The 22635-nt window shown below is 38.2% G+C and overlaps 1 protein-coding gene and 3 long non-coding RNA genes across 8 annotated transcripts; all 4 read left to right on the top strand.

The window, feature by feature from the left end:
- Positions 1 to 230: 230 nt before the first annotated feature.
- LOC106674917 (uncharacterized) lies at positions 231 to 1499 on the top strand. Its single transcript, XR_013095475.1, has 4 exons — positions 231 to 299; positions 597 to 755; positions 834 to 890; positions 1324 to 1499. It is a non-coding gene; the product is annotated as an uncharacterized LOC106674917 (long non-coding RNA).
- Positions 1500 to 6303: 4804 nt separating this feature from the next.
- Positions 6304 to 10385, top strand: LOC143414514 (protein mono-ADP-ribosyltransferase PARP9-like). The gene is made up of 10 exons (XM_076879055.1): positions 6304 to 6338; positions 6518 to 6685; positions 6870 to 6986; positions 7118 to 7200; positions 7299 to 7476; positions 7623 to 7722; positions 8807 to 8878; positions 8972 to 9283; positions 9315 to 9609; positions 9981 to 10385. The coding sequence occupies exons 8-10, from the start codon at positions 9020 to 9022 to the stop codon at positions 10124 to 10126; spliced, it is 705 nt and encodes a 234-aa protein (XP_076735170.1). The 5' UTR covers positions 6304 to 6338; positions 6518 to 6685; positions 6870 to 6986; positions 7118 to 7200; positions 7299 to 7476; positions 7623 to 7722; positions 8807 to 8878; positions 8972 to 9019; the 3' UTR covers positions 10127 to 10385.
- Positions 10386 to 10547: 162 nt separating this feature from the next.
- LOC106674918 (uncharacterized) lies at positions 10548 to 13405 on the top strand. 2 transcript variants are annotated; one of them, XR_013095416.1, is made up of 8 exons: positions 10548 to 10611; positions 10854 to 10977; positions 11540 to 11660; positions 12028 to 12110; positions 12414 to 12615; positions 12727 to 12876; positions 13032 to 13175; positions 13273 to 13405. It is a non-coding gene; the product is annotated as an uncharacterized LOC106674918 (long non-coding RNA). The 2 variants fall into 2 exon arrangements; XR_013095415.1 differs by having other exon boundaries at positions 10553 to 10977.
- A 127-nt stretch (positions 13406 to 13532) lies between these two features.
- Positions 13533 to 15531, top strand: LOC143414562 (uncharacterized). 4 transcript variants are annotated; one of them, XR_013095193.1, is made up of 4 exons: positions 13533 to 13599; positions 13847 to 14028; positions 14126 to 14236; positions 14723 to 15531. It is a non-coding gene; the product is annotated as an uncharacterized LOC143414562 (long non-coding RNA). The 4 variants fall into 4 exon arrangements; XR_013095192.1 differs by lacking the exon at positions 13533 to 13599 and adding an exon at positions 13677 to 13719; XR_013095194.1 differs by lacking the exon at positions 13533 to 13599 and adding an exon at positions 13677 to 13723.
- Positions 15532 to 22635: the final 7104 nt, after the last annotated feature.

The raw sequence follows: 22635 nt of genomic DNA, 5'->3' as shown, positions 1-22635 counted from the left end.
AGGAATGGACTCCTTGCATGTTCATGCACACCAGTGTGGAGCAAAGCAGCCTGAGTATCTAAGATCGACACAGCTCAGAAAACATGTTGCCACACTCTCACAAGTCCTTAATTTGAAAAACAACAAACTTGATCAGGTTGCAGATTTCCTGGGTCATGATATCCGCGTTCACCGCGAATTCTACAGATTACAAGTTCCCACAACACAGCTGGCCAAGATTTCCAAACTGCTTTTAACACTGGAAAAAGGACATCTTTCCCAGATCCAGGGGAAATCACTGGATGAGATCAAAATAGAAGGTTTGTATTGAAAGGAGCAAATATTAGGGCAGTAGTTGAATATTATGCTTTATCAACAGAATTAAAACCTAAAAGCACAGACCATTCTGTTAAATGTCCATGATTTAAGGTTCTTGAAGTCTATTGTTTCATCACTTTGCAACATTTGGCAAACTGCAGAGTGGTGGCCTTAAATAGTAAAACTATGTACTATAATTTCCAGTATTTGTTCTGTATTTTGTCATATCTCGTTGTTAATGTGAGGTTTTTGGGGGGGGTTGGGTTTGTGTTTGTTTTTTTCCCCCCACAATTTCTCAGATGAAATTGCATTAAGTGATGCTGAAACAAAGGACAGTGAGAGTGAATCAGATGATGATGACACAGCACTCACAATGTCGGCGTGTGGCACCAGTGAGCCTGTACATGCAGTAGCTGATTCCACAAACACAGCGCAGCTCCAAGACACTGTAGATTGTGGTAAGTTACCACTAGCTTCGTTTCTGTGGATAAAATGTTTGTTACAAATATTAAAACTTAATCAAATTGTGTAATCAGCAGATGAAGGACCACTCACAATGCCTGCAGCAAGTGAGACTGCTGCTCCCTCTGAAGGTAAGGGGTGCAGTTGGTTCTCTAAGCTTATTATTGTTTCATCACTTTGCAACATATGGCAAACTGCAGAGTGGTGGTAAAAAGTCACTTGGATGAGTGACAAAATGTTTCTCCCACTGAAAACGCTACGTCCAGATTAACAGAATCAACGTTTTGGGATTTACTTACCTGGATGATTGAGCATGCATCAAGAGACTTTTATTCATTTTTTTATTCAGTCTTTTATTCACAGTGGAACGCTAAATGTTGTCTCATTTTAGAAATTTGATAAATTTTCAAAGAGAATTTTAGCTCGTCTTGATATTGATGGTAGCAACACATTTCAGAAGTTAGTACAGGGTAGCATCCATTCTTTTAACAAGCAAATGTTTTTTTGTTTTTTTTGTTTGGTTTTTTGTTTGTTTTAACTACTACTACTTTATATATCTTCCAGAGAAAAATGCTGCTCAATCCCACAATTCCCGAAGAGCTCCCAAAAACATGTGGTCCAAGGCTGAGGTTGCTGCAGTGATGAGGCATTTTAAAGACCACATAAACGAAGGGAAACTAGCCACCAAAAATGAATGCAGTCATTGCAAATTGGTAGAAGATCTGGTGTTGGCAGGAAGAACAGTTCAAAACATAAGAGATTTTGTAAGAAACAGAGGATTAACTGCAAAAAGGCAGACAAAAATGAACTAAAATAACTGTTTAGCCAGATGTGGTTTTACATCTTGGTCAGATTGCCAATTGTTGTTAACACTGATGTTCTGTTTAAAGAAAAAAAAAGTTCTTGTCAATTACAGAAGTAGTTTGTATTTCATAATTTTTACATTTAATTTATTTAGGGTTTTTTTTGACAGGTTATATTTAAAATAAAAAATTATAAATGCATATTTTCTCCCCTTAATATTTACCTTTAGACTATTAAAATTCATTTTAAATGTTATTAATTTTTCTGTTTTCTATATTTTTATATTTCTGTGGGAAGCGTGGGCATTTTTGTCCATAGATTTCTTTTTTATTTATGGTTAAAATTAATGTTCAGATCCAAGAACACTAATAAAATGATGTTCCAGTAATCCTGTGTCCTGTCAGATGTGTATTCATGGTAATGATGAGCTATTTAAATATTACATCATTGTCCCTTTAAAGACCCAATATTATTTTTTTTGGACCTCATAAAACACATTGTTGTCAAGTGGACAATGTCTCCAGAAAACACAATAGAGTCTGGTTGATGTGTATCAGTGCATCTAGACTTCTATAGGGAGTGTATGAGGTCTGAAGTGACCCAAATTTTTTTCAGATTTTTTCGAACACTTTAACCTCGCTCCCTTGGCTCCAAGTCCTTTGAAAAGGGTAGTCCACTTAAACCACCACCGGGCGGATTGACGTAGGATAGTCCCTCCATACCACATAGACCCGTGTGTGTGTGTGTGTGTGTGTGTGTCTCAACCTCAAAATGCACTCTGCCTCACCCCGCCCGTTGACGCTTCTGACCTTTTACCAGACAGAAGCTCTCTGTGATAGGTGTAATAACCTTAACTAAGAACATGTGTAATCTATTGAATGAATGCTTTGATGAAATTATAATTAATGTAATGGTAATGATGGTTATGAATAGTAGCAGTAAAATATTTCCCTGATCTCCACACTCCCTCTCTTGAACTCTTGACCACAAGAGGTCACCATACGTTGCGCTGTGTCACTCCTCGGCCCACTCAGCTGCCTCCATGTCCATCAATGGCATGATGGGCCCGGGTCACCATTCCCAGGTCCACTGCCCTCGCTCTGACCCTCTCTAGCCGTCCTCTGGCCCAGGGAATGAGACAACACCCTCTGAGACATGAGACAAAACAAACACCTTTCCCTACTACGCCTCCCTCACGTATCTCCTCAATTGGTCTCTTAATTATTCAAACTTGGTTCAAGCTATCATGTTTGGGACTCTCTAATCAAAAACGAGCCTAACTTATGGCCTTGGCTCCCTATTTCGTCTGCCTTCAACAACGGTGGGAGTGAAGCTTCCGTGGAATGTGCTCTCCGTCTCCTCTATTATCAGAAAACAAGGTCCTGACTCTCTGAAAACAGTATTTCTTATAACTCAGCAGTATAATGCATCATAAAACAATATCATTCATTCACAATAAATCAGCAGTCCAATGTAATACAAACCAGTTTCACAAATGTAATAGTTATCACCTTCTTCTAATTCAGGAGAATAATGCAAACTAAAACTACATAATAGTTTCACAATCTTTAATTAGGGGTATAACGTGGCATAAGATAATAGAATAATCTCACAGTAGCTTTCATTGCGACAGGAAACGGTTATATGTGGTTACGCTGTCATTACATAATTATTATTAGTACACTGAACTTTTCTTCGAGGCCTACGTGGACAAAAATTTTCGGTTTACCCACCAACAATAAAATGGAAAGGTGAGTAATTAACACTAAAATTGGACTATTAACAAGAAACGAGAACATTCCAGCCTTTTAATGCCAGTTATTTTCCTCAGTCTAATTAGAGAAAATTGTTTTAGATTGTTTGCGCTTTGTATATAGTCTTTGTCCAGAAATGTGTCTAAAATCATAATTTTTAGAATTTGAAAACTTCAATAATATTGATATATGCTCTCCATTGGTTAGTATATATAGAAATATAACATATACCTAAGATTAGATTTTGTACTCTTAGGCGTACATTTAAAAGTAACACCCTCCATTTAAGCGTAGTGAAAACTGTTCAGTCGTTTGACTTTTGATGTTATATATATTTAAGAAAAGATACATTCATTAAGAAAAAGAAGTGATAACACATTGAGATAATTGAAAAATACGTAACATTTTCTAGTACGAACAAATACGTTAAAACAAAATCAATGTTTGGTTGCATTACTTGTAAAACAACCATAATAAGTAACACTGTTCACCATGATAAATAACTCATCTTACAAAAGTGTTTTTGTCACATAAGGTCATAAATTCTCTTTTAAGCAACGATTTGCATTGGCTTGACACAATGACTCTTTCAAGTCATGGTGATTGTGATAATGATTGTAAAGTCCGTTCGGAGCAACGGTCTTTAACAGCTTGTTTTTGTGGTTTAGGAGCCACTCAAAATGTATATGTAACATAGTATAACATTATTAATATTAATAAATCAATTAGGGAATGTGTATTACACAGTGAATTAGTGCTTGTGTTTTTTAACTATAGTGTTAATTACAGTAATTTGCACTGTGAATTTTACAATTTAGAACTTAGAGATAGTTTCTTAGCAAATAAACGTTAACAAGGGCTGTGTTAGTTAGCGCGTGTATGTCCAAAAATCTAAATGCTACCTGTTATGTTGTTGGCATAGAAAAAGGATTTTCATAGAGACACTGTAGTGACAAACATTGAAAGTGTTTATATATATATATTTTTTTTAATGTATATCTGAATGTTGCAGAGGAATGAATCAGATGAATCAGCTAAGGTCAACACAGACAGTAGCAGTTCAGAAGAAATATTTTTCACATCTGGTTTGCCACAGCAGAAAAGTTTCTTCTTCATAAATGAGAATAAATGGAAGGAGTTACGGCAACATCAGTCAGGAAGACTATTTAAAGGACTGCAAGTGGACAAATATAATTGCCAGTGGAGTCAGAACCCTTAATCCGTACTGCAGTTTTGGATTTCGGAGACAGTGTGAAAAAACTCTCTTCAAGATCAAAGGCACCGGTTTTCAGGTTTATGGGGTACTGCAGATTTCAGGACTGCCCTGTCACTGTGGCTGTGGTGGTTTATGACAAAGAGACACTGAAAGCAGAAGTCGTTTTCAAAGGAGGTGAGGTCTGCCATAATAACAAAGAGCTGAAAAGGCGGCCTGTGCGTGCACAATCACGTCAAAGTGCTGGAGAACTCCTCAAAAACAAATTACCAAGGAGCTTGTACTTGGAGTCTTTACAGAAAGTGCCACAAAAGGTGATCCAATCTGGCAACAGGGATGATGCTCCAACAAAAGAAATCTTGAAAAACATTACATGGTCTGAAAGAAAAGCCAGTAGAGCAGATCCCAACGAGTTGATTAGCTTACAAAAGATAATTCAACAGTATCAGGACACTGAAAAGGACGTACTGCAGAAGATTCTGATGCATCCAAAGGGCGTAATGCTGTGGTCTAAGAAAACCTGGTCAGTTTTCCATCAAAGATGCAAAGAAGACATTGTGTACTTTGATGCCACTGGAAGTATAATAAGAAAAGAAAGTGCTGGAACGCCACCATACTATGTGTATGAGTTGGTTGTCAGAAACCCATCCAAAGGTGCTTCTCCTCTTCCAGTTGCTACATATGTCACATGTGACCACACTACAGCCTCTGTGACATACTTCTTGCAGGCCTTTCAGACTGATCTGGTCAGAGCATTTGGTAATCGGGCCTACAACAGGCCTGTCATGTTCATGTGTGATGGATCCCTGGTACTCCTCCGATCCATTTCCATGACATTCTGCAGAACAAGTCTAGAGGATCTGCTGCAGAAGTACTATGTCTTACTGAGTGGCCAGCATTCAGCACAGCAATTCAACATTCCCATTCTTCATCGATGTTTGAGCCATGTCATGAAAAATGCCAAGGACCTTCGTAAAAAACATTTATATCAATAATTAAAAAAGAATACAAGATTTGTAATGTAAAGGTCCTACTAACAGTGATTTCATTCGTTCATTTTCCCAGCATTCCAGAGAACTACAGGCTTGGAATGCATGTGTTTGGGCTCCTTGCATGCTGGGATAACTTAAAAGTAGTGCTGTCAAAATTATCGCGTTAATTGTTAAGATCAACGCGAAATGTTTAATGCATTAAAAAAATTTAACGCTGATTTTGTTTTTTTATTAATTTCCTGTAATCTAAGGCCTTTAAATTCATGAGCACCTCTGGAGGAGGGGGCAACAGTGTGCTATGCTGGCGTTTGGCCTGACAGAAATGATTAGAAGAAGAAGTGACACCATGCTACTATCTAGCTAACACTAGCTAACACACGCAAGCATGGACGAGGGCGGACTTTTGGGTGGAAAGTTTCTCTTTAAGAAGTTGCCTGATGGCTTGTTGGACAAAACGAGAGTAAGATGCACAATTTGCAACGCTGAATTCAAGTACCACAGAAGCAGTTCATCACTGGCGTATCACCTGAGAGCAAAACACCCAACTGAATCCACCTCTACGGGACCTCGCCAGTCTACGCTTCAGGAGTATGGTGCTTGTGGACGAATAACAAAAAATGTGAGAGAAAAGGTAACCAATTCCTTGGTTGTTTGGATAGCTAAAAACTGCCGACCAGTTAGCATAGTAGAAGATGATGGACTGAGAGAAGTCATTCGTGCTGCATCAGGAGATGAGTGTTACAATCTGCCCTCGAGAGGAACCATTGTGTCGAGACTGCACACCAGAGGGCTCAGCAGTCCAGCAAGCTTGTGCAAGTAAGGAATGTCGCTCTCACCGGAGACCACTGGACTTCGGTGAACAACGATAATTACTTAAAATATAAAGAATAAAAAAAATGTAATTGGAGCCAGGCTATTAATAAAGTAATTGAGATTAATCGCAATTAATAACAGAAAATTGTGAGATTAAAAAAAATTAACTAATCTATTGACAGCACTACTTAAAAGACATGGATGATGTTGTCCATAGTGCAGCAATAGTGTTTTGCAGTCCTTGTAGTGGAAGGAACGTAACAAAACACTACAACAACTTGAAAATCCTTATGCAAAAACGGGGGACCCTGGATTTGGATGAAAAGACTGTGATTGCTGAAGATTACAAGGTTAGCTAAGATTTATTTTTTAAGTAACCATATTAATAACATTTTTACTTGTGTCTGACCCAAATGAATTAACGAATTCACATTATTTTAAAAATATGTATTTTAAACCACAATGACATTTTATATAATTAATTTTTCTATGGTTTGATAACTTGCTGAATACAGATATGTATCTGTTTTACAGACTGATGTTCAGAATGCCCCCTTGAAGACCCATTTCCAGACAATTGTTGACAATGCAACACTGGACTGTGAGGGCGAAAGAAACATTTTTCATGCACCCAAATTTATTGCCGGTCTGGTAAATCACCTTCTACCACATGCAACTTTGTGGTCATCAATGATGTATTACTATCTTAAATTGATGTAAATGTGCTAAATGTTGAATTATCCATTTTAATTATGTTTTTGAATTACTTGTATTCTCCTTAGGGGATCTTGGACATCATGGTACTGGTCCTGCTTACCAGCAGCTCAGTAAACTCTATGGTGACATTCAGCAATCCAAGAACCAGGTATCATAGCGAGAAGAATAAGTGAAAAAGAAACATAAATTGTATATAAATTTACAATACATAGATACTGACTTAAACAATGTACTATTGCATTTAAGAATTTTACACAAGACAACAGAACCCAAGGAATCATGGAGAAAAGCCAGTGGGATTTGAAAAAAATCCGTATCCAGAGAAGGAGACTGACAAGGCTTGATGACTTTGTGGAAATTTGTCAAAAAATGCACGATGCCCTCCTGCTTGAATATGCAGACATGAAAAAATCAAGACAAAAAGGTATGAATAACTTTCTAATAATGAAAATTGTGTTTTATACAACTAGAACAAGAAACTAAGAAAAAGTGAAAACATTTGGCTATGACTATAGAATTAAGAGATAATAAAATAAGTAAGCATTAAAAGTATGTATGTGTAATCAACAGTCTTTTCGCGTGGAAATGGAAAGACAAACGCCTTAAACAAAAAGGTGTGTACGTGTCACCATTAGTGACAGAACTGCCACTGAAGAAAAAGAAAACTGAGGTAAGTCATCATGTTCCCATTATTTTCAATAATTAAACCTTGTGATGTCCTCCCGATTGCCATACTCCTTTGGTCCTCTGGGGTAAAGCGTCTGCTTTGACTATTTATAAAGCATCAATTATAAATTTGCCGCAAAGCAAGAAGGTCCTGAGTTCAATTCCACCATCAGGCCGGGGTCTTTCTGTGTGGAGTTTGCATGTTCTCCCCGTGTTTGCGTGGGTTCCCTCCGGGTACTCCGGCTTCCTCCCACCGTCCAAAGACATGCAGTTTGTGGGGATAGGTTAATTGGATAATCCAAATTGCCACTAGGAGTGAATGTGCGAATGAATGTGAGTGTGAATGGTTGTCTGTCTTTGTGTGTTAGCCCTGCGACAGACTGGCGACCTGTCCAGGGTGTACCCCGCCTCTCGCCCTATGACAGCTGGGATTGGCTCCAGCACCCCCCACAACCCTGAAAAGGATAAGCGGAAGCGAATGGATGGATGGAATTATAAATTATCATCCGTCTCCATGTTTCAATGTTTTATCAAACTGTATTCCAACTGATTACCTGAAATCTTTATGTGTTTTGACATTTTTTTACACCTAGGCATGGGCCTTAGTGAACCCCCACTTTAATGCCAAAAAATGCATGTCCATAGGTGACATAAGTGCAGGAGGAAGCTCAGGTTTTTTGCTTTTTGCTGGTCACACCATGTACAGCTTTGTTTTCAGCAGTTGTAGGCCAAGGGCATATGAATTAAACAAGCTTTCAAGGGTGATCATTGTCTTTTGGAGACCTACTGTATTTAGCAATCTACACTAGCATGTTCTCTGTATAGCTGGACCGGGCATCACATACTGACAATGTTTTTATCTCATAGTTCCTCTGTTTACTTGGGATGTAATGTTGGACAGAATCCTTTAAGGGGACTAGGCACTCATACACAGTCATATCAGTTCCTGTATGGTACACCAACAGCAGGACAGATGCTCACTCGTTACATACATCTCAAATCAGAACACGTTTGTCTCATTCATGACCATATTCTTTTGTATAATATATTCTATTATATAAAGTCATTCAAAAATGTTCTGTTAAGAGGTAAAAGGGAAGAACACTGTTCAAACCTTTAAACAGGAACAGCACAAACAATATGATGCTTGTCAAAACCAGGTATTTTTAGAAATGTTTTTAATGTCTACATTTATGTTCTGTGTGTTATTGTCATAAATGACTCTGAAAATTGACATGTGTCTATCTTTGTAGGATGAGAGCCAGGAACAAATAGCCGTTTGCCAAAAAATAGCAACATACATGGCTAATAAAGCATCGGTCACAGTACGGAAAAGAGATTTATGTGCCTTCAAAGTGGATGCAATTGTTAATGCAGCTAATGAAAGTCTCTCTCACATGGGTGGACTTGCAAAGGCACTGTCTGCTACTGGAGGACATACTATCCAAGCAGAGAGTGATCTCTTCATTGCCAAAAATGGCAAATTAAAAGGCTGGACAAGTTGCAGTTACCACAGCAGGCAAACTACCTTGCATGAAGCTGATTCATTTGGTAGGCCCGTGTCTGCAGAATGACCCAACAGTGCACATGATATCCCATGCAAAGAAACTTTTGACTAAAGGTATTTTGAACGTCATGACATGTGCAGAGGAGCACAAATTTTCCTTTGTTGCCATTCCAGCAGTGAGCTCTGGAATATTCAACTTTCCAGTCTCAATTTGTGCTGATGTTGTAGTCACCACAATCAAAAAGTACTTTGAACATAAGAACCGCACAAGTCCTCCATTTGAAATACACCTGGTAAAAAACGATGATCCAACCGTGAAGGAAATGGAAAGGGCCTTCAAAGAGATCCTTTTGGAGCCACTCTCTGATGTCAGGAGGACAGCGAGTATACCCATTTCTAAAGTATAATTGTCATCTTTAGTGTTAGAAAAACAATTATAACAATAAGCATGAATAAGTAATTATTATGAAATAATAAGTGAAACTTAAGAATTAGAGCATCTTTGATGCATAGAATAACCCTTTTCAAATTGTGCAATAAAAATTAGCAGTCATTAAATACATTCAGGCTATGTTGTTCTTCTTCATTTGTTATGATTTTGTAATCACCGCACTTAGTGAGTATTATGTGAAATATATCAACATTAAAAACGTGTAATTCATGCAAAAGGTAATGCAATTTTTTCCTTAATAAAAAAATTAAAATGATCACAGCAGTAACAAATATTTTCGTTTAAATTCAAACCACAAATCAAGGGGCCAGAGGATTCTCCATCTACACTGGAAAGGACAGAGCACCTTGTGAGAAAAACAACCGGTCTGACAAAGGACACTGCATCACAGGTGATGTTTCACAAACAAACTCATTCACAATCAATTCAATAACTATGTCATCTGTTTGAAAAACCAAGTTTGTTTGTACATATTTTTGTAATTATATATTAGATTTTATTATATGTATGTGTTGATGAATGAAAAGTACAGACCACAGAAAAATGACAAATGTCAGTCCAACAATAAATGTAACTTTTACATGTTACTGGGCTTAATATTACAAAAACAACAGTAACTGACTCAATTTTTAATTTCTTAATGTAGTTTAACATCTCAAATAAATTACATTAAAATCTATGTCAAATTTGGAGATGTTTTCGTGTTGTTGCGTCAGGTACAAAAATACTTTTAAAAATTAGATTTAAAACCGTTGTAATCGATTACAATGAATGTTCTCATAAGAAGAATTATTTGAATTTAGTTACTATTGTCTTCAAATGTGTAAACGGAAGTTGTTGTTTCTGTGGTCCCATCTCAGATTAGAGGTAACAACTTTGTCATACATCACAGTGAGTTCCTGACCCTTAGACCACACAGCTGGCTTGTTGGAGAGGTATGTAATCCAGTTAATTAAAAAAAGAAAAAAGTACTGCATAAGGTTAACGTTAAAGCTGGGGCAGAACATTAGTTGTTCCCTACACATTCAGTAAGTACTGCTTTAGATCGACATTCCAGGCATATCCTCATGACCGAATACTGAATATACGCAAGTAAAAAAAATCTTTATTAACCTTTGTATTCCAAAACTTTATCATGTTTACAAAGTAATAAAAGCTTATTTATTATACTCCTCAGGTCACTGAAAGTCTCCTGCACCACTGGGCCTTTCGGAGCAGAGTGAAGCTGACCCCCCACCCACTTGAAACGTAAAGGCAAATAGGCGGAGCGGTTAGTGCTACGTTTGTGCAGATTTGTGCAGGTAAAATTAGCGTTTGTGCTGCTACGGTTTCCGAGATATTAAACTTTATTTTATAGGTCATTCAAAGGTCACCATCCCCCCAGACTGCTCCAAAACAAACCAAAATGATCTATTTTTTTAGTGCTACGTTTGTTCTGATTTGTGCAGGTAAAATTAGCATTTGTGCTGCTACAGTATCTGAGATATAATGATTTTAATTATCACGGCCTACGCTGTATAACACCAGTGTCTGTGGCAGTGAGTTTCAGCAGCTGTGGAGTTTTGCACTTTTTCTAGGCTTGCTGCATATTAACTTTTATTAGTTTACACTTTAGGAACACAATTTATTCAGCGGAAAGGTCGATATTTCTTTTGTTACTAGTGCAGAAACGTACACAAGGTAGGCTAAAGTTTTTATTTTTTCTGTGGCAAAACTGAGTTTCATGTGAAGTGATTCACGTATACCTAAATTATTATTATTTTTTACATACCCAGTTGGCCTCTATGATTTTGTTTTGAATTATATATGTTCATTATTATTAATGTAGCTGTCTCAGAAAAAATGAAGTGTTTGCTTTGATAGGTTGTTACCTACGTGTAGAAAACTGAATATTCCACAGCACCCAGGCGAGGGATCTTCAACCTGCGGCTCTAAAGCAACATGTGGCTCTCCGGCCCCTCCACTGTGGCTCTTATAAGTCCAAGTAAGTCATTTTTTTATTATAAAGACAACAAGAAAGGGTTCTGTTAACAGTTTTTTTTTTTTAATGAAATATCTGCATTGACTATTCACTGAATGTACAAGGCTTTTAAAAGTGATTTAATGTTTCTTAGGTTCAAATCTGTTTACTGTAATTTTCAAGTTGGTTGCCCATCTTTCCTAATTTTCAATTATTATGGAAAGGACTCACGTAGCTGGCTTCATTTTAACAAATACTTTTTTCCGTTATAAAGCTTTGATGATTCATTGTCTTATCAAATCTAAAAATAAGCATTTTTATTTACATTTCCATAGCTTACACGATACAACAACTCATTTTCTAGATATTTATAGGCTCTTTCTTTTTTTAGGCTCTAGACAGGTTTTGTAGCAGCAGGGGGAAAAGGGGCCCTTTGAAATGAAAAGGATGCTGACCCCTGACTTAAGCCACCAGGTAAACACAAAACAAATACAGGAAAATTATTGACAGAAAAATGGAACGGGTACTTTCAAGGCTACGGGTGAAGGTGACTGGGTGTGTAAAAGCAAATATGCATCAGACTGACAAAGAAAAGAGCGTTAAAAGATTTTTAATTTAGAACTTTAACTTTATGTGCAAAACTGAACTTACTGATAACACACACTATGAACACTTTGAACATATGTAACTGTAATGAACCAAATAAAACAGAAAATGCAGGCAGCACTCATTATACTGTGTATAACACGGCATGGGGTTGTATTTTTTTCTTTTCAGATGCTCCTGTCACTCCATTTCCCAGGTCATCATAGCACTCCCACACACATGGAGCTCTCCTGCAGTATGCAGTGTAATGCCCCAAACTATCAGTGGTCATCTTTCCATGGAAAGCAATTAATGCCCTCAAAGTGAACGACTTTCCTTGGAGAACCAGGTTGGAGGGAAATTCATTCAGTGGAAATTCTGTTTGGTTTGCAAGGTCAGTATCAATCCACACGATATCTCCAATGTTGTAGCTGTGAGTAACTGTCCCTGCACAGAGCTCATTTCCTGTGGTGCTGTCTTCTGTTTTGAATTCTGATGGACACAGAGATGGATTGGAGAGTGGCCTGAGGCAGGTAGACTCAGGTAGGCCAAGTCCTGCTTCCACAGCCGTGCCAAGATGAGCCATACCAGACTCTTTGAGGACAGAGATGGCAGGAGAAACAAATGGCACTTCCCTTGTCATCCCTTTGCTGAGGTAGCAGTGCTGTGAAGAGCAGTGTTTGGTAAAATAAACACTTGAGATGTTCCTCATTGTCTTAGCGATTACAGCGGAGATATTGCACTGAGCATCGATTTGGATCGCAGCAGACCTCAAACATTACACTAAGCAGCTCTGCTCTCCTCCTGTAGGTTTGTTGGGTCACACCATCTGTGGCAATGGCTTTCACCAGCTGCAGGACTGGGTTTTCACTGTCTTTCAGAACAGCATTTTGAAATGTGGAGCTGTCACAGAAGGCACAACATAAGCACTGAAAAAATGCATCAAATGCACAGGTATTGAGCACAGAGATTGTCGATTCCCCTAATCTAATAGGCTGATGGAGGTTTCCATTTTTTAATAATCCCACTTTCACTCTTTTGGCCCCAAAAGTTTCATCTGCATGGAGCCATTCGGTACATGAAGAGAGGTAGGAAGTCCTCTTCCTTTTTTTGGGTGGAACAGCTAGGCCCCTCCAGTTCTCAACTGCATCCCCATCAGCCGGAAGAATGTTTGTGGCAGCATCAGATCCCACAAACGGGGCATCCATTTTTATTTTGTCTTCTGCATTGTGAGTCGTCATGGATCCAGAATTGGCATCTGTGACTTTCAGTGATCCCACTGTTGCCTCATCTTTGACCTTTTCTTTTGCAGAACAAATCCGCATATTTCCCTCGATGAATGAAAGATGACGAGCAATGAAGCGATCGACTCGAAGAGGCAAGTTGTCATGTTTGAAAAGGCCATGTTTTATGTTTTTGAACTCAGCTTCAACAGTGGCTGAACTTGCTGTGATGCTGGTGCTTTGGAAGAGAGGGACCATTATTCCTGTCCAGAGTGGCAAGTAACTTGCCAGTCTTATTATATGAGGAATAATCTCAGGGAGAAAGTGAATATTATCTCTATCCCCGTTTGCTGCAGCAAGTGACCTGCTCTCCTCACATATTTCTGTTACCCACTGTCGTAGGTCAGTCTGGATCTCATCCACTGAATCCACTCTCTCACTTTCCTCCGTCTGTTCATCTGGAATGATGATGGAGTCTTGAGCAATTTGGGCTTTCAAGTATTTCTTGCACCTTTCTGAAGGAAGAGGGGCTCCAGAACTGTCATCACCTTCTGCCTCACTGAGGGCCACAACAGTGATAGCATGTAGGAGCTGTTTTGCATGGTCCAAACATTGAGACTGAAGAAGTTTTGCTAATGACCTGACAAAGAAATCTTTAACACAATGTGTTTTCTTCTTCAGGCAGTCCCACTGGCATATCATCTTGATGCAGTGCGCAACATCAACCCTGATATAACAAGGGGGGAGTTTGGCAGACTGGGTTCCAAGAAGGACATGAAAGCATTCATTAAGGTAGGACTTCAGATCAGGATGAGGAGTGAAAGCCTTGACCAGAGCTCCCAGAATTGCCAGAGAAAAGTCACTCACAGCTTCCTTTGGCACAGGTGCACCTGCACGAATCCATTCTGTCAACCAGTTTGCGATGGCATTAACATCATGTTTCTCTGACAGCATTTGCACCACTGGGACACTGAGGCAATTGTTTTCTTTCAGAATACCTTGATAAAGGAAGATATGGCCAGATTTGCCATTTGGTCTCAGCAGTTTTTTCACAACTGAACCGGTTGCATCAAAGCACACAGTTGGGGGAGATTTTTTTGACAATGTCTTATAAACATGCATCTGTGTTTGACTCCAGTAGTGACAGAAAAACTTGTCCAGTCCAATATCTCGGATGCTACCACTGTGAGGAACACTATATTTTAACAATTGCAGAGATGCAATGGGGTCCTTATCTCCTAATTCCAAGTCTTTTCTCTCTTGTTTGGCTTTTCGCAGTGTGGCCAAATTTGGAAGGTGGCTTGGCTCAGGATCTCCAACATCCATCAGATCTGCTGCCCTCGCTGACCTCCATACAGCTGGTTCCATTCTGCCCTCACACAGCTCTTTAGCGATCTGTTCACGCAGGTTTCCAGACATGAACCGCTTGGAGTGGCCAGTGTGCAGGGAGAAATCTGTATTTCTCATGAAACACTGGAGCACCATTGGACTATTAATTGCTGGCTGTCTGTCACATGACATTTCTAACTGGCCATGACACTCCTTACAGTCGCCTCTGATGTCCAGATATTTATTGGTGACAGTTGGATGGACCTTTGCTCTACGGAACACAAGTGTACATGTATTTTTGATCTTCTTCCATATAAGATCGTTGATGATATGAGTCCAAGTGCCAGGTTTCAAAATTGTGTATTCCCTTTTTTGGGTAGGAGAAAACTTGTCATTGTATTCAACCTTTTCAGGAATAAATTTAACCCAGTCCTCAAAAGGGACTTCTAGTTCAAAAGCTTGACAGTTTTCTTGTCCAGGAGAAATGCAATGTGAATCTAACTCTCCTTCACTATTACTTTCCTGATCACTGATTTCCAAAGCTGACCAGATGTTGTGTCTATTTAGCTTCACAAAAGTGTACAGGGCCTTTGCTGACATCTTGTCTTCTAGCTGCTGACTCAGCTCTTTCCAGGCTGATGCAGCTGGAGTGGCTATTTTGCCATTTTGGACTATGGCCTCTTTTGAATTGCAAAGAACTGCAAAAATGGAAACCTTGTCTACAGATGGCTTTCGAGACATCTAAAAAAAAAAAACAACACACTGATTATGATGGAGCAAAATGTGATTTCTGAACTATATATACAGCCAGGAGCAACCCCTCCCCCAAGTTCTCCACCAATCTACACTTTCATATTTTGTGGAATTATTGTTTTTAAGATGGAGCTATTGAATTTGTGAGTTTATTAAATTGAGTCTGAGTATTTAACCCATGTACTGTACAGCACTTTAGTCCAGTGTACTACATGTTTTAAAGTGCTTTAGAAACTTTTTTCTTGGACATTTTTGAAAATGTTTAACATTGAAAAAAAATCCTTTTGATCCAGACAGTTAGCTATATCATGTATTAACTCAGTAACTAAAACCTCAGTATTTTAAATGTAAGCTTACCTTGTTCAGAAATCAGATGAACGTTGTTCTAAGAATCCTTCAGACACAGTAATGCCAAATAATAGTTTTTTCTGCCAGAAAATGTGTATTTGATGCAAAAGACTGCTAGCTTGTTCGTTTCTCAAAAAGTGTTCATGGGAGTGTAAAATGTTCAAATGTAGTTTTCAATAAAGTTTTTTTAATCCACTCTAAAAAAAATAAATACTCAAGCATTTGCATCGTGGTTTCATGAACAAAAAGTGATTGAAGTAAAGAAATTGAAGTTTAAAAAAAAATACACTTATTACAAATTTAGCTTATTAAATACAACAAGAGGGTTTTTTTAACAGAACTTTATTGAACAAGTGAACACACAAAGTGAAAGGTCATTTGAAAAAGACATTTTTCAGCAGTAAACCATAACAGGATATCTCAAATCACAGGAGCACAAACGCTAATTTTACCTGCACAAATCAGCACAAACGTAGCACAAACGTTTGATACCACTTTTGTTGGATTTGGGTAATGTGGGGGGGCTGGTTGACCTTTACATTTTCATTAATATCTTTAAAACAGAAGCAGCACAAACGCTAATTTTACCTGCACAAACCAGCACAAACGTAGCACTAAAAAAGTAGACCATTTTGGTTTGTTTTGGAGCAGTCTGGGGGGATGGTGATGTCATCAGCAAAAAATATAACTTTTAATATCTCAGATACTGTAGCAGCACAAACGCTAATTTTACCTGCACAAATCAGAACAAACGTAGCACTAAAAAAGTAGATCATTTTGGTTTGTTTTGGAGCAGTCTGGGGGGATGGTGACCTTTGAATGACCTATAAAATAAAGTTTAATATCTCGGAAACCGTAGCAGCACAAACGCTAATTTTACCTGCACAAATCTGCACAAACGTAGCACTAACCGCTCCGCCTATTTGCCTTTACGTTTCAAGTGGGTGGGGGGTCAGCTTCACTCTGCTGCCATTCGGCTAAATCTGGGGAATAATATCTACATTATGAACCACTACACGAGCGATGTGATCCTCTATAGAGAGAACTAATCAGGAGACAAAGCTTGTCCAAGGTAAAAAAAATAAATTAATATATTCTAGAATTAATTTTTTAAAATTTTATTAATGTCTCGAGATAAATGGAAAAAGTATTGTTGCAAATTTGTAATTAATTTCTAATATGTCACAGGTGAACTTTGACAACTACAGAGCCATTTTATCCTTTGTGAACATTGGAAATGTACACTGGAAGTTTCTGGTTAGTACAAGCAGCATTTCTGTGAAAAAAAGTTTGTTTCAGTAACACATTCTTCATAATTTATGTACTTTTAAAATTTATATATCTATCGCAGTACATAAATGCAGATGACAGCTGTCTGTATTTTGTCGATCCGTCAAGAAACTCTTTGGAGCAGGAAGAGTCTGACCGTGCAGCCAAAAGATTCCGGTAATTATGCGTTATTACATCTATATAATAACATAAAATATTAGAAAAGTGACAGGAGGACTTAGGTCTTTTTCTAAAGGTGAACATATGGTCGTAGATGAAAGTTTAATAAAATCCGTGGTTATCAGTTCTTTAAAGAATTAAAAAAAAAAAAAAACTTCAAAATTACACACATATGTAATTTTAAATAATAATAAAAAAAACCCTGACAGTGTTTAAGCAGTGAGACATTTGAGACAGTTAACATTTGTAGATTTAAAAAAAACATGTTATTAATTTTGATACTTCATGTAACATAATCTAGAGCACAGGGCTTTCTGACACACCATTAAAAACATAGTGATATGTATTATATGTGTCTGTGATTTATGAATGTTCTTTTTATGTGTGACTTTTATCTTTCATTTGTATATAAATGTGATACGTTATGTTCACAAAGTGAATACTTTCACATACTTTGTATGTCTTTGTATGTCTCTACCAGCTTTGCATATCTAGAGACTGGTAGAGACATACCCTAAAAGACTGGCAGCTGAGTATTGAGTCAGGGGGCTGAATAATTACGCACACCCCACTTTTCAGTTATTTATTTGTAAAAACTGTTTGGAATCATGTTTGATTTTCATTCCACTTCTCACGTGTACATCACTTTGTATTGGTCTTTCACGTGGAATTACAATAAAATTGATCCATGTTTGTGGCTGTACTGTGACAAAATGTGGAAAAGTTCAAGGGGGCCGAATACTATTGCAAGCCACTGTAGTAATTATTTTCTCATCAAATTCGTAATGTTGGTTAACACACTTACACCCCCCCTTCTCCCTCTTCATGTGCAGTGTGAGTTTTGTCTCAGATGGGCACATTTTGGATGTGCTCAATATGAGAGCAGCCTGGTCAAGTACTTGTGTAAAAAATGTGCATAGTTTGTTATGAATACTGTTTCTTTTTCAGCTCTTTCTCCCTGTGTTCTGTTGGATCTGTAAATGTCAAATATATTTATCTGTAAATATATACTGTAACTCTAATGGAGTGAGTTCATTGTCAAAGTTTATATAGTCAGGTCATTTCAATGGTGACAGGTGTATAACTTAAGCACCTTGGCATGCAGACTGCTTCTACAAACAAGTGCCAAACCATGCTACCTTTGTTATTATGAGCTAGAAGCATACTCTGACAGGAAGAATTACGTGCCAAACCATGCTACCTTTGTGAATGTGACCTACAAGCACACTTTAACGGGTAAAAAGAAGTGGCAAACCGTCCTGGCTTTATGACTATGAGCTACAAGCTCATAGTCATAAATTTAAATTTATGCTGGAATTATTGTGTGGCAGCAGAAATGTGCATAAATTACGTACAGTGGGACATTTTGCCAAAGTAGGGCAGTTTGTCAGGGGACACCGTAAAATTATCCTGCGGGTAGGACGGTTTACCAAAGTAGGGCAGTTTGTCAGGGGACACCGTAAAATTATCCTACGGGTAGGACGGTTTGCCAAAGTAGGACTGTTTGTCAGAACACCGGTTGTTTGTTCAGCTGACTTTTGTGTATTTAATCACGGCTTGTTTTTGTTGTGTTTTGTGGTTGCAAAAATGGGTTACATGAGATTTTAGCTGAGATTCTGAGGTTTCTGAGGGTACCACACATGTCGGGACTTTTATATTTATATATTATATTTCTGACCCAGTGTTATAACCGATTAAACTTGATCTAATTCCCTTTTTCCCCTGGTACCGGGGGTGTGGGGCTTAATAGGTAAGGCTAGACAGCTTTATAGTAGAGGATAAGAAGTCACTGAGCTCCAATTAAAATAACCTGGCTCAAATTATCTATCTATCTTGAATGTAGATGCCATTTGAGTACAGTGAACTCATTGTTGTGTTTAAGAATGCAATTTGAGATTATTTGAGCTTTGTCACATGGTGTATTATCCTCCTGGAAGCAGCCATTATGAGATGGGCACTTCTGATGGCTAGGACATATTTACTTTTTAAAAAGTATTAAATAACACACAATTGAATATTATATTACATTAGAGATTATATATTAATGATATATTTCCACCAATAGAAGCTTACTGTAGAGGAACCAGCTTTTAATATAAAAGAGAACATGGCAATATATGTATCCTTTATATGAAAGCATGGGCTTTTCTGCAGAGTACTCCAACAAAATTTACCAGTGTGATTAATAATAGTTCTTTAAAAAAAATACTTGAAACAAAACTATAGTTGCTTACAAATTGTCTATACAGTCTTACAGAGACACACTTTGTAGCTCCCTACTAAAGCCAGATGGTCTTTCAGATTCAGTCTCCTATTTGTGAAGATATTTTTGGAAAATACGCTGGTAACACTACATGGAAAGCAGACCCTCAAGACCTTAAATGGTGTTTTGAACTGAACGGTCTACAAAAGTTACCATGCCATTTCTATAGAAGAGAGCTTGTTTAAAAAAAAAAAAAAAAAGCCTCATTCACACCCACTTGCATAAGTGGGTGTGAATGAGGCATGTTGTATACAGCGCTTTGAGTACTCCGGGAGAGTAGAATATATAAGAATCAGTCCATTTACCATCATGTTTTAAAATAGTCAGCTGAATTCTGTACTGATTGAACGTTCTGATTTGGGGGGAGGGGAGATTTCTAAACACGCATGTCCTTTCAAAAATTGGATCATGCAAGTTAATCCTCACTGATATTTACAATACAGATCCACAAAGGGAACTTGGAAGTGAGGTAAAGTGGCTTCTTTTATGGTTTACATGCTAAAATTTTCCCAGGAAAATTGGTTGTAGCTTACTGAACGTAATAGTATTGTAAATATGTTTTTTTAAACTTCAGGTTATTAATGCTTATCTAACGCTCTTGGTGAGCAAATTCAACAAAGAAAGTGCTGACAGAGCATTTATGGTCAACACATTTGAAATGACACTCCTATGGAAGCAGAATAAACCAAAAATGTACGTATTAAACAATGTTCTGTCATTAAGTTGTCTTTAAAAGCTTCATCATTGAGGTGGGTCTAGTTAACGTGTTTTTTCACTGTCTTACAGATTGACCCAGGGTTGTACAAGTACATTTTGGGAGTTGCCAATGAAGGTCATCACTGGATGCTGGTGGTAACAATTTTTTCGTACTTCATGGTCATTGCCGTATATACGTAATAGGTGACAAATTAAATTCTCTAAATTATAGACTTGGAGAATTAGTTGCAATGAAGAAAAGAGAATGTTGAAAAAACATCTAACTAAGACATTGTAGGTATTGTTTTAAATAGTTTGTTACCCATGTCGATCTCATGGTCAAGCATAAATAAAGTACTGCATTCAGTCTGTAACTCTAAACTCTAGTACTTCAACATTTAGGTGATCATATCTGGCGAGAGAAGCAGCATTTTTCTAGACCCACTGGGTGAAAGCAAAAAGCACATCAAACACTGCCAGGACATTACAAGGTAAAGTAGTCTCTGCATACTTGAAAACACAATGTAAATATAGTATCACAAAAAACATTGACAATTTAGACATTGACATTTAAAGTTAACATAAAACTGTAGTAGTTGCAGTGATCTTTAGAATAACCCATTTTATGAATCCCCGTCTGGCATTTCGGAGTTGATGTATGTTGGCAAAAATATAAATACACAAACCAATCAGACAATTTTAATTCTAACAAAACTCCACTGATGGTTAATCAGGTATTGTATGCATGCATGTTCTTTGTGTCTGGGGATGGGCATCCAGGTACACACCGGCTCACTCCTTGGCGGCCGCTTATCGGGGCCTGGAGCCTGGGGCTCGCTCGGGCCACTTCGGAGGCGGGGTGCCCCCGGCCTCTCGGCCTGGGGCTCGGTCACTCAGGCACAGCTGGCTGCCGGCGGAGCTCACGGGCGCGTCACTGCAACTCCCCCTGGCTTCTGCTCGGTGGCTGCTGAGTGAGCCCTCATCTGGGACTCTCCTCAGCTCTTACTGGGACAGTGGCGCGGCTGTTGGTCTTCCTTGGTCTCTTGTGTTCTGGGGGCCTCTGGATGTCTGGAGTTTTGATCTCCTCCATACCTGCTTCATACCCTGGAGGACGGGGCTGTGGCTCCCCACACTCCCTAGCAGATCGTTACATGGAGAAACCTTTGGAATGCAAGCATGCTGATCCACACAGGTGTGCATACAGGTGTACACACGGGTATTCACGGACACGGACTACAGCTTTCTTGGCTGCTGCCTCAAAGCACATTGTGTGCTGTCTATCTTGCGTGCTGCACAATATCGTTTATTATTTAGTATCTACTGATATCTACTGCTAGCTAGTTTATTGTGATGAAGCTGTTTTGTTTTTTTATTATGTTGCTCTTTGTTGTTTGCTTTCTCTTCTGTTTTTTCTCCATACAGGTGACCCAGGTGTTTTTTTCTTTCTTCCCCCCCTTCTCACCGTCTCTTCTCCCCTTTGGTTTTCTCTCTCTCCCTCTCTTTCTTTCATTCTTTCTCCCTGTCCTATCCCCCAGTCATGTCTGTCCCGTTTGTAGCAACTGAAAATAAAATAAATTCATAATTATAATAAAGGTCAATCAAATGGACCAATATGGCAAGGCCATGATGATCCACTTGGTAAAATAAATCCGCTTGGCATCTTTCTTGGCCTTAAGACAACAATTCTGATGGCCAAAGATCCAAACGGGACACAAAAAAAAAAAAAAAAAAAAAAAAAAAAAAAAAAAAAAAAGGTATGCATGCTACAGTCAGTGTGCCTAAAAGCAATTAATGCTTCTTGTGTGTAAACAGCATCTTCTTTTGGGAATAATGCAAAATCTGCTTTGTACCCCAGAAATAATTTTGGATAAGAGGGCAGATTGTATCCGTTAAAAATACCCTCAACCTTTTAAACATTAAAAGAAAAAACCCATTCCATGCGTGCTAGATGAGGTAAGACTTTCGCTTGTTAAAGATTATTTTTCCTCCTAGGATTGTATAGACTTGTTATGTTCCCTAAACACACTTAAAATGTCATTAAGTATTTGGATTTGTGGATTACAACAGCACAATTTATGTCACTCTCAGCAGATTGCTTCCCTGATTGGACATCATGAAATGGACATTCAAGGTGGACTGAGACAGCTCAAGATATGTAGCAAAAAACAAACAAACAAGACACCTTTATTGTCCTCCACATCTGTATCTCTGACTGGTGAAAATTCACTCATGCACTCCATCTCCATGTCCAGTTCTGATAATACATCTAAAAGAATCATGGCTGGCACGAATATGTAGCTGGCGCAGTGATGACTTATCTTCCAGACTACAAAAATAAATAAATAATAATAAT

This window comes from Maylandia zebra, linkage group LG22, assembly GCF_041146795.1.
Source record: "Maylandia zebra isolate NMK-2024a linkage group LG22, Mzebra_GT3a, whole genome shotgun sequence".
Lineage (NCBI taxonomy): Eukaryota > Metazoa > Chordata > Actinopteri > Cichliformes > Cichlidae > Maylandia > Maylandia zebra.
This window is presented reverse-complemented; position numbering and strand designations above follow the sequence as displayed.

Excerpts from the sequence above, each read along its gene's own strand:
- LOC143414514 (XM_076879055.1), top strand. The coding sequence starts at position 9,020 with ATGGCTAATAAAGCATCGGTCACAGTACGGAAAAGAGATTTATGTGCC. Across the intron at positions 9,284-9,314 it reads CATTTGGTAGGCCCGTGTCT|CATGCAAAGAAACTTTTGAC; the intron begins GCAGAATGACCC and ends CACATGATATCC. Across the intron at positions 9,610-9,980 it reads TGATGTCAGGAGGACAGCGA|GGGCCAGAGGATTCTCCATC; the intron begins GTATACCCATTT and ends CCACAAATCAAG.